Raw genomic sequence first — 12,125 nt, 5'->3', positions numbered from 1 at the left:
ACATATTTAAATTTTCATGTAACAGACAGTATTTGTATCTGTATTTGTATCTGTAACAATCACAAAATTATTTGTATCTGCATTCGGATAAAACCAGGTGGAACGTCGTACAGTTACTTGATATGACCGTTATGACTATATTTTTTCATTGTTATCATTGAACAAGTATGCCGTGTAAAACTAAAATAATTATTAATTTCTAAACTAATATTTATCATGCAAGCAGAAAGATGTCATGACATACATTTAGTGATTATTTGAACTCGACTGAATTAATTCAATGTGCACATTTTCATTACGCAGAACTCAAGTGAATCTTTTTTTTTAACTTCACTAAGCAAGTGTGCCTGCCACGCAAACCAGCAAAAGATAAAGAGGCAAACATGTAGGCCAAGTAGAAAATGTATCTGTATATAAGTTGATTATTAGCCTACTCTTGAGAGAGAACTGGTTTGATTTTTGAGAGACTGAGACGCGCAACGCGGCTGTTTGATTGGTGAGCGTGCTGTGCTTAATACATTTATTTGTTTCATATCATAGCCTAAGGTTTAAATCATTGCCTTTTAAATATATACAAATAATAGAACGTGTATGATGTATTATTTTATGGGTGATATTACTCTTGCCAAGCTCTTATTTCTGAGAGATGCACGGAGAGGCAACAGCAATGTAGTGTTTGATTTGCGCTCTTTTTATAAAGTTTACATTCATTCACTTCACACTCGTGACTCTAGAGGACTGTGTATAATATTGCGCTGATCCCCTGGCTCAACTTTTATCTAGCAAACACCAGACTGTGCCAACTTCAGCTGAGTATTCAGGCAGAATTATTCCTCGTCCGTTATTCGTTTTTGAAGCCATTATCCATAAATACTGCTTTGGGCACACCCCAATTATTACATTACCTATTTTAATTTTACATGCTACATAGATAAAGTCATAGAAAGTAACAGCTACACGCAATATTGTAATCCTAAATTTCACGTTGTACTTGCAAACTCTGTGCATGCATTATGGTTAATACATGCTCGAGTAGTCGATTGTGTACGACAGCGCTGACTAGTGGTTGAAGTGGTCGATCATTCGACTACTCGACTAGTCTATGCAAGCCCTAATGACCATTAAAAAATATTATTATTATTTATTAGTATGATAGTGCATTATTATAAAATGTTATAAAAATGTTTAAAAAAAAACTGTTAACTTGTAAAGCATCTTACTGAATTATCAAGAAGACACAATTGTTATAAAAATTGTTTTATTAATGAAAACATAAGAGTAATAAACACAACTACTAAATGAATACATTTCAAAAGATGCATTAAACACAACTTTGGTGTTGCTATGTCAGAGTTATGTTATCTTATGGAAAGATAAACCGTTGCTTCTCTACAAATGATAAGGTGTAGCCCACCTTTCTTTCTTCCCGTGGTACTCATTTGCATTGTCATAAACCATGCATTATCTACTTTCCAAACTGTTACCAAAATATGAACACACAGAAATAATCTGGACAAATATCTGAATTGTCATGCATGTAATCATTTGCAAGATGTTGCATATAGCCGTCACTGAAATTAGTTATTTCTCTGAATATTTCTAATGGATGTGTTGCGGTTTACATCAGTTTTAAGGTTTACAAACATAGTTCGCAAAAATGTTCTCTACACTGTAATCTCTAATCAAAACTAACTAATTTTAGATAATTTGTTTTTGTCTTTTCAGATATCTGCTCTGGGTGCTGTTGGAGGACAAAACACCAAATGAGTAACATGGAACATACTTTCAAGGCTTTTCTCAGATGCAGTAGTCAAACAAATAAACAGGAAAGGAGTTATTGGGAAGAAGTGCTTTAAGGAAACGCTTACAAAAAGTTTGTTGATCAGTAAGCATGGTATGAAACCAAGAAGTTGAGTATTAGACACCTTTCTAAAACCACCTCTTCAATCTAAATAATCGATATATTGCCAAAATATTACTTTAATTTACTTATTTTATTTAAATTAATTTAGTTTTAACTGTGTTTGAGGAGGCTTTCAACACTAGCCCTTTTGATAATGGAGTTTTTTTGGTCGTTGTTATTTTGGCTCGTCAGAATTTCATGAAAGAAAATAGTTATTGTATATATTTGTTATTTTTTCAAAGACCCTTTCTGACATAATTTTGTGTGCATTTTCTCAAGAAGACGTGAAAGAGAACTTAATTTGGTACTCGCATGCTTTCCGAGCTGCAGTTTTTTGTGTGTGCACACAGAAACAATCTAACACCGTGTGTGAGTACCGCATTGAAATCTATCTCGAGCTTGAATGGCTTTAAACACTTTAATGGTTAAACTGACAAGACTTAAAATACATGAGAATGATGAACTTTGAGGAAGCAGCGCTGGCCCAATCGTTCAGATAGGTGATTAGTTTTAGTGTCCTGTTAACAGCAGGTAAACTAATGTATTCGCCGGTGAACATAAAATACGTTACGTACCTCTTCTGCTGAACGAGCCAGTGTAATGCAAATTTCTGGAGCCTGTGTGTAACCGTGATCAGAAACTATGGAAGCAAACTAGAATCAGGAACACAGGCAAACAGGGACAGAATAAAAACAAGTAAAATTCAAGTGTATGCCCTTGTTTGACATGAATCCAAGTGTTTACATATTCACAATATTTAGCTACTGAACTGTTATTTCTTTTGAAAAGAATTGTGTGCAATTTTTGTTTACTTTATTTACTTCACTTATTATTTTCATGTATTTTTTGTATACCACTGCCAGTGATGTCCTGCCACCGTGGTGTGGTTGTAAACAGCCCTAGTTTGGTTTACAGATCTACACAGATTTGGTTTTGTGCTAGATTTTGTAAAATAGCGCAAATACAGACATTATAACTCAGCTTAACCTATATAAGTTTATTTACAGTATAGCATTAGTCTGTCTCTTGACACTGTTTCAGTGGAACTCATCAAAACTAACAGCTTTCTTCTTGGTCTTTTTTGCAGATGCCTCATGGGAATTAAATAGTGTTAGTGTCCGACCTGTTACCTACAGTTCATTATATGAAATTATTATTATTATTATTATTATTATTATTATTATTATTATTAAATTACTCTGCTTTTTTCTGTTCAAGACCACATTGTTTGGACTGAGGAGACTCCTGTAGTTGCACAGAATTAAAAAATAAATAAATAAAAATAATTAAATAAATAGAAAACTTTTGTTGTTCTTGTACTATTTTCAGGTATGTAGGATTTGAATAATTTTCAAATCATTGCATTAGTTTTTATTTACACAACATCCAAGCTTTTTTTTTTTTTTTTTGGAAACAGTGTTGTAAATATGAGTGTATCATTAGTATGAAATATACTGACAATTTACTTTTCTTTGAAACAGTGTTTAAACAATAGATCAAGAACTGTTGTGTACACCTGAACCAGGACATTTTTTTGGATGGTATTCCTTGTTAGTAGAAGCATAACAAGGCCCAAAACATGGAGAAAATATCTGTAAATAAAGACTGTGACACACTAGTTAGGGAAATTATCTACCGATTAATTTATTTTGAGTTTTGAAATTTGAACAACTGAATGAATATTATGTAAGCACTGTAAGTATAAAGTTATGTCAAATTTACAGTGAAGCAGTGATTGTTGTGTCAGCACTAACATTACATTAAAAAGCGGTATTTTATTCATTTAAATAAGGGGAAAAGTAAATAAATAAATAACAAGAGAATGATTAGTTAAAAGAGTGAAAGATGTCAAATTTGCAGTCAGTCCCCCAGCCTTTGTATAGAAACACTTACGTAGCAGCACTAGTTTCATGTAATTTAATAGCAAGGTAATACACCACTAAGTTTAGTGTTGTAAATGTGCATTAATACAAAAAAATGAAAATATAAAAATGTCTAGATTTACCATGCTAATAATTGTGGAAATAGTTTACCATATGCATATAATAAACGTCAGTATGTAAACGGACTTTTATTTTGGTCTGGCGATTTGACGTCATAAAGCCGCGCCGCTTCTAGCCTTAACCCGCTCTCTGCTTTTGTTGTGATTCGGCTGAAGAAAGGTTTGTGGTTTTTAAATCAGTCCCAACTGTTCTGTAAATTGACACGTTTTACACGCTTGTGTAAAATATAGATGACTCAGTATTTGTAATAATACTTTATTTAACGCTATTTTTCGAGTGAATTGCATCCTCGTGTTTATAACAGAAAAGGTTCGTTCATATCGTATGTGTACAACGAGAATATGTACGACGAGAAAGAAGTGAGAGAAACTGAGAATCCGAGTCATCTGAACCGAATCATTAGTAAAATGATTCAGTGATTCGAATCAGCGCACGCTGACGATAAACGAGAACAACAAACATGTTAAACAATAACAGCTTTTACAAACCAGCTGCAAATGTGTTAATGAAAGTGTAATCTATTAAATATGAATAAATAATTGAATACCAAATTATAAATAATGATCACCTAATACTAACTTTATCTATAATTTGTTTATTGTAATAAATTATACTTTTTTTTTTATAAATTTACACTCACCAGTGCACTGACTAACTAGGGAGCTGATTGAGACGCACCCAGAGATTTAGCTTGCATTTATTTTTCTTTCTGTAAATTATCACCTTAAACAGGACAGCGCATCCAAACACACAGAAAAACTTCTACTGAAGCAGCTGAGGTCCATGTGACACGATTATAAAGATGGCGTTTATTAAAGAGGAGAGTGAAGACATGAAGATTGAAGAAGCATTCAGAGTCAAACATGAAGATACTGAGAAACAAACAAAGATGGAGTTTATTAAGGAGGAGAGAGAAGACATGAAGATTGAAGAAACATTCAGAGTCAAACATGAAGATACTGAGAAACAAACAAAGATGGAGTTTATTAAAGAGGAGAGTAAAGACATGAAGTTTGAAGAAGCATTCAGAGTCAAACATGAAGATACTGAGGAACAAACAGGTTGGTTTTTATACTCAAAGCTGAAATTTGATCCTGATTAAAATGTTCAGCTCTACAGAAATGAATGATATTAATCAAGCATGTCACATGAGTGTAGAAATGTTAAAACGTTCGACATAAATGTTGAGATCACATGACCAGACAAATACAAAGATCCTGCTTTACATTTGTTATTTTGACATCATGCATTTGAGTTTTTGAGTACCAATAATACAGGATTAGCCTTAAAAAACAAAAACAAAATTACATATAAATAATTAATTTCTAGCACTTATTTATGCAAACCTAGAAATGAGAGTGATCACACTTGGTTACTGCATGCTGTCTACATTTGTTCATTTAAAGGTATTTGGTGAGCAAATAAAACAGCCAGTGGACACTAAGTCTACATTAATCCAGATACAAATGAAAACAGCGTGTCCATTTTAAAATGCTCTCCATCCACACTAACATTTTTAAGCATTTTCCAAAAGTTTCTCATCCACACTAAAACATCAGATAATGTAAAATTTGTTCCCTTTCAATACTTCACTCGTACTACGTCAAAGACGATATGGGAAAAAAAACCTTTTTTCTCCTGAACTGAAGCCTTATTCAATCACGCAGTGAAACTGCACGTCCATCGGTTCATGCAGTGTATAGGGACGAAACAATGGCTCGGCAGCGGTGCTGCACGAACCTATAGCAGTGAAGCCCGCCAAAGCCCGCCAGAATGGGCGGGGTCTCTGGCTATATAAGTGGCCACTTCGCCACAGGCATCAGATTTCTTCTCCTTCAGCGACGACGATTCTGAACTGCTCGCCGCTGACTCTGCTGTGTATGGAAGTTTGATTCGGATGTTGCTGCACATCATTCACTTCCCTGCGGCCATCCGGTGAGTTAGAGAAAAGAGCAAGTTTCTCTAAAAGGGCCTTTTTTCCATGGCGTTGTTTCAAATGCCAGCTCAACACCCTCCCGTTTGTCTTCCTTCCGCGAGCCGGCGAGGAAAAAATAGCGGGGCAGAGGATTAAAGCGTCAGGATGAGAGTGAGCTCATGCCGGCTCAGCCCCCGCGTGCCTTACTTTCTCCGCCCAGAGGGGATTCCCCCATCCTCTTCATTCAGCCTGATCAATGTTCCTCTGCTACCGCAAACGATTTGATCTTGTTCGGAGGGAGTGACGAAAAGCTGCTAGATGACAGCGTGTCTCTAGCCGCTTCGGATGCCGAGGAGCTGTAGGGGCTCGCCAGAAGCCGCCCCCTCGACACCGTCCAAGCAATGATCTCCTCCAGCAGAACTATCCCGTAGCCGTCTGGACGAGTGGTTTCTGCCGGGCGCCAACAAGCCTCTCGTCAGAAAACCTCCCCGTTCTTCCCAGAAGTCCATGGTGAGTTAACTAAGTCATGGTGCACCCCCTACATGCAAGCGGCGACTCGCCAGCCTCCAAAGCAAGCACCTGCCGCCGCTGCCCAGCCTGAGAAATCCGAGCCTCGACACTGTTCTCGCTCGGCCACCAGACAGTTTCAGTTCCCTAAGCGCCAGGATGGCCCAAGATAGCGCTGGACCCTGCGCCGCTGCCGTCATCCTGATCTACAGGCAAGAAAGAGGAGGGGGATAAGTCTCGCCATGGCCGGACCACCCCCCAAACTGCCCTGTGTGTTCTGCTGTCCACCTCGTCCAGTTCCAGGTGTCGACGAAGTTGCATTTGCTGTGAACGATGGGCCCGTTCTAGCGCCCAGACAGCAAAGCACTGTGATATCGCACAAAATAAAACACACACCCTTTCGCAAAAAGAGCAGTTTTCCTCTCATATCACTCACGAGCGCTATGTCCCCGTGTAGCGGACAAGCACTCGAGCTAATTCAACCCCTGTCCGTCCGGGCCACACAATGGCAAGCCATTCCCGGAGTGTCAGATTGGGTTATGGGAATAATAAATCACGGCTACTCCCTACAGTTCACACGACGACCCCCGCACTTCTGCGGGGTGGTCACCACTTCAGTACACAACGAGAAAGCTCACGTTCTGCGTGCCGAAGTGGAAAATCTGCTGGTGAAAGGAGCCATAGAAGTCGTTGCCCCAGCTCATCGCGACTCAGGGTTTTACAGCCGATACTTCCTAGTTCCCAAGAAGGATGGCGGGCTGCACCCCATCCTCGATCTAAGACGTCTGAACCACGCCCTCATGAGACGGCAATTCAGAATGATCACACTGAAACAAATTCGCTCGCAAATACACTCAGGGGATTGGTTCTTTTCACTGGATCTCAAAGAAGCTTACTTTCACATCCAGATAGCCCCCCCATCACAGGCCGTTCTTGAGATTTGCCTTCAAGGATGTGGCTTACCCGTTCAGGGTCCTCCCATTCGGGCTGTCTTTAGCTCCTCGCACGTTTACAGAGTGCATGGATGCGGCTCTCTCCCCTCTAAGGCAGAAGGGAATCCGCATTCTCAATTACCACGACGACTGGCTGGTTCTGGCTCAGTCAGAGGTGGAGGCCTTGAGTTACACAACCCTGCTCCTCAGCCACCGATGGACGTGCAGTTTCACTGCGTGATTGAATAAGGCTTCAGTTCAGGAGAAAAAAGGGTTTTTTCCCATAGCATCTTTGACGCAGTACTCGTTCCCGTATTTCAGGGAACCGAGGTTACGTTAGTAACGCAGTACGTTTTACTGCGCATGTGTAAAGCCTTAAACAGTTCACTGACATGATACAGACAAAACAGACATATTAAGTTCCCTTTCGAGCTCCCACTCGCTTCCTGCCGTATCTCCACTGTCCTATCATGGAAAGATGCAAAAAATTGCTTTAAATTACAGGAACAGAATCAAGCAAGGTGTTTATAATCATTGAAAAATCTTTTAAATAAACTAAGAATCTTTTAATTGCACAGCTGCAGTGGGGCCCCCTTGGTGGTAACTTGCGCATAGGGAGAACAGGCTTTGATGAATTCTCTTTCATTTCAGATTGAATTTAACAAATGCTGTGGCTAGTAACTGTTTATTCCCAATGCAGTCCGTCCTCCAGACTAAGATGATGCAGACACTTGATGCGTTTCAATTACAGATCTGCACAAAGCTTTTGAAATATTTTATAAATGTTGATTAAAAAACTATTATGAAATAACCGTTTTTATGCCACTAAAACATTTTTTGAATTTTTCATCTTGCAATACGTCATGCCGACGGATGTTGGTAGGTTTACGTACATCACAGCCACTGCACTGCTTTTATTCGAAGGAAAGTAGGCGTGAATGTTTAGCGAAACAGTGAAGTCCATTCAAGCATTACTGGCAAGTAAAGCCCCGGTATGAGTTTTTTTTGGAGGTTATAGTTAGGGGGCCAGTTGCACCAGCTAGCAGGGTCTAAGCCCTACACTGGGCTTTGCAACTTCCCACCTTACCATAAATATTTACACCTGTTGCACCAACTGAAACTACGAACAGGCGCAACTACGCCCGGCGTAGACAATGTGCGTTCATGCCAACACATTCTCACGCAGTTATAAATATAACTGAGACAACGTTCACCCCACAATGGCTACGTCTACTAATATAGAATTGAACAAGAAATAACATGTGAAGCCACCACGCCATGATTTAATTGAGTACACATTTCCTAACAAGTCTGCGTTTTTATATCTGAAGTCTCCCTGCACTCTCCCATGACAGCATCAAGGTTAAGTAAAATATAATCAATGTAATACAATGCTTCTCTCTAGAGTAAAAAAAAAAAAATGTTTTTAGTTTGTAATTTGTGATAAAATTCACAGAATTTGAAAGCAGATAATTTATTTCTGATTGAAAGTAAAACAGCACAAAACTTATTGCGATTATTGGAAGCAGGCACGCTACAAATAATGAATGGAATTAAAGACGTGAAATATTTCCAAGCATTTACACTGTCCTTCCAAGCAAGATGTCAAATGGTTCAGTTTCTTTTAATAATCCCAGTTCATATGTAATATTTTACTGCATAATTATAATAAATATTTTATATTCTAAATAGAATACAAAATATATGTCGACAGTGTGGTAAGCTTTAGTCTACACGAAGCTTTGCGATTGATGTTGTTTATAATTATATTTTGTATTATGTAAATTATTGTTGGCGTTTTGGTTTAGAATTAATTGAGATTCATGATTATTTTGTAAACAAATAATGTCTGAGCAAATCATGACTTTTCACTTTACACAAACTTTTTTGCGGTATATGGGAGTTTTGCTAAACTGATAGGTTTCCATTGGGTGCATTTTTAATTCACAATTTCAGTTTGCACAATTTGAAGGGTAATGGAAACAGTTATTGGTCAGTGTGACTAGTAAGTGCTTTATTCAACCAGCTAGAGCTTATTTTTTTTTATCCTGCAACATTTATAAGGTGAAAGAAGGCCATGATTATAGACAAAACAATTTGTGAATGCAACAACCAGATACGTAATTGTGGAGAATGCAATGGTACATCCCTCCATCAAGATCTGAGATTACAGGTTACACCTCTTTCAGAAGTTTAGTAGGTATAGGATCTAGCATACTTATGTTTGGATTTGATGTTTTTCATGTCATGTTTTGATGTTAGTTGCATCATGCCGTTAAACTGGTGTTAACTTGTATTTGTCTCTTTCCACCTCAGACCTCATGGCAATGAAAGAGGAGAGTCAAGAACAGAATGAAACGGAAGAGAAAGATCAAAACGAAGAACATCTTGATTTCAAAACTGAAGAAGATTCGATTAGTTGCTCACAGGCTGAAAAAACACAAAACCTTAATTCTCAAATGAGAGTTCATACTGGAGAGAGCTCTTTCACCTGCCAACAGTGTGGAGAAATTTTCAATGAAAAAGAAAGCTTTAAAGTTCACATGAAAATTCACTTTGAAAATAAACCGTTCATATGCACTCAATGTGGAAAATGCTTTACACGGAAAAAAAACCTTAGGACACACATGAGAATACACACAGAAGTGAGACCTTACACCTGTGAACAGTGTGGAAAGAGTTTTATACTGAAAAGTCACCTTAAAGCCCACATGAGTATTCACACTGGAGAGAGACCTTACACCTGCAAACTGTGTGGGAAGAGCTTCTCACGAAATGGAGGACTTACGATTCACATGAGAGTTCACACTGAAAAGAAGCCATTAATATGCTCTCAGTGTGGAAAATTGTTTGCACAGAAAAGAACCCTTGATGCCCACATGAGAGTTCACACTGGAGAGAAACCTTTCACCTGCACTCAGTGTGGAAAGAATTTCAGGCTCAAAGAAAGCCTGAAGACTCACATAAGAAGTCACACTGGAGAGAAGCCATTCATATGTAGTCAGTGTGGAAAGAGTTTCAGATATAAAGAAAACCTTAATTATCACATCAGTATTCACTCAAGAGAAAAGAGTTTTAAATGTCATCAGTGTGAAAGGAGTTTCAAAGACACAAATCACCTTCAGGATCATGTTAAAATTCACATCGGAGAAAAGCCTCTCATGTGTCATCACTGTGGATTGAGCTGCTCAAAAGAAGACAAACTCAAGGTTCACTTGAGAGTTCACACTGGAGAGAAACCTTTCGCCTGCGAACAGTGTGGAAAGAGTTTCAGGGTTAAAGAATACCTTAAGATTCACAAGGTGGTTCACACTGGAGAGAAACCTTACAAGTGTCCTCAGTGTGAGAAGAGTTTCACATGTCCAAGCAGCATGAAACGTCACTTGAAGACTCACTCTGGGAAGAAACTGCCATTTTCTTCAGTGTCACAAGTGGTTTAGAAAAAGGAGTAATTTCTACAATCATCTGGACATTCATTTTGGAAGTCATTCAATTTTAGTCAGTGTAATAACTTTTTCTCCCATCACACTTACATATACATATGAAAAGTGTAATGTGACCCACCTAGACACTAGAGGGTGCTCCAGTTCAGTAAAGGAGATAGGTAAACATGTATAGGGGAGAATAAAGATAAATGGATGTTAAGTAACTGAGCTGTTTGCATGTGCTGATGTCTCAACTTGAGTTTAAGAAATAACAATCGGTTACAAAAAGTCATGCAAATGTGAGACCCTGTTTGTGTTCTTTGTTAAAGTGTATGACAAGAAAAAAAGCTATGTGAAATCAAAGTTACGTTCATGCTGCAGCTGAATGTGTGCTACATCTAATTGTCTCCTTAATGCATCCTTCATCTCTTTATGCTTCACCATAAGGCTTTGTATTTTCTTTTGAGCATATGTGCTCCTGTGGCCATTCCTGACCATCTGCTTTGCTGTAGTTTCAAATATTGAACAGTTATGATAGATTCCCTCAAATGTTGACAATTTAGAGCAGGGTGTACTCAACAGGCAATGTATCCATCTCATCTGCATAAATTTTGTGTCCCGCATCATGCTGTAAATTAATGTATTTTTATTATAATTTGTGCTCAAAAGTAGCGCGGTTATTGTATGACGGCAGCAAATAAATATCAAATCATTAAATCGTTATTTAAAACTACAAAAGGAGACAACAACGGAACAGGAGAAGATATGGAATTCTTTCCATCTCCACAAGGACTTGTACCACATCAGATCAACACAGTTTGTCGCGGACAAACTAATGATGTATAATGCTATGTAGTATAATATATGAAAAGACACTTGTTCTTTGCTTTGTTTTATGTTATATAAGAAGCTGTAACATTAAAATATATCAAAGTGCACATAAACACACACAAACCTCAAGTTTATATGAAGGAAGGAGTTCTAGCAGACCAATCACAGCGCTTGCTGTCTGCTGTTAGATTTTTGGAGAGGTGCACGTCAGCCTAAAGCGTAGGCTATGCACAACCTACAAAGTAGCTACGGCGTAGGTTTGACGCAGAAGTATAAATTGGGCTTGACACTTTGAATTGTGTAAATGGCAGAAAGTCCTCTTAGTAACAAACAATAAACAAACTATATAAAAAGAGCGGACAAGAGAGGTGCTGTTGTGGTATGGGGCAGAGATCAGTATATTGAAGAGGCCTTGCGACAGCTACAGAATCAGAGTATTAATAGCTCTTGAAATTTAATCCGAGAGAAAGGATTAAAACTGAATTGACTGATATATTGACACAAACCGAGGGATGGATTTCACAGAATGAGTATGATTTTCTGTTTTGTAAACACCCTAGAATTCCAATTGTCTATATGTTGCCTTGAAAATCCACCAGGGAGACCCAT

General features: G+C 38.0%; 1 protein-coding gene across 2 annotated transcripts; it reads left to right on the top strand.

Annotated features, from left to right (window-relative positions):
* Nucleotides 1-3,989: 3,989 nt before the first annotated feature.
* Nucleotides 3,990-11,563, top strand: LOC109072850 (gastrula zinc finger protein XlCGF26.1-like). 2 transcript variants are annotated; one of them, XM_042722923.1, is made up of 3 exons: nt 3,990-4,065; nt 4,639-4,967; nt 9,577-11,563. In XM_042722923.1, the coding sequence occupies exons 2-3, from the start codon at nt 4,709-4,711 to the stop codon at nt 10,698-10,700; spliced, it is 1,383 nt and encodes a 460-aa protein (XP_042578857.1). In that variant the 5' UTR covers nt 3,990-4,065; nt 4,639-4,708; the 3' UTR covers nt 10,701-11,563. The 2 variants fall into 2 exon arrangements, with proteins under 2 accessions (XP_042578857.1, XP_042578856.1); XM_042722922.1 differs by lacking the exon at nt 3,990-4,065 and having other exon boundaries at nt 4,098-4,967.
* The last annotated feature ends 562 nt before the right edge of the window (nt 11,564-12,125 follow it).

Source organism: Cyprinus carpio, chromosome B4 (assembly GCF_018340385.1).
Source record: "Cyprinus carpio isolate SPL01 chromosome B4, ASM1834038v1, whole genome shotgun sequence".
Taxonomy (NCBI): Eukaryota; Metazoa; Chordata; class Actinopteri; order Cypriniformes; family Cyprinidae; genus Cyprinus; species Cyprinus carpio.
Note: the sequence above shows the minus strand (reverse complement) of the source record. Positions and strands in the feature narration are given on the sequence as shown.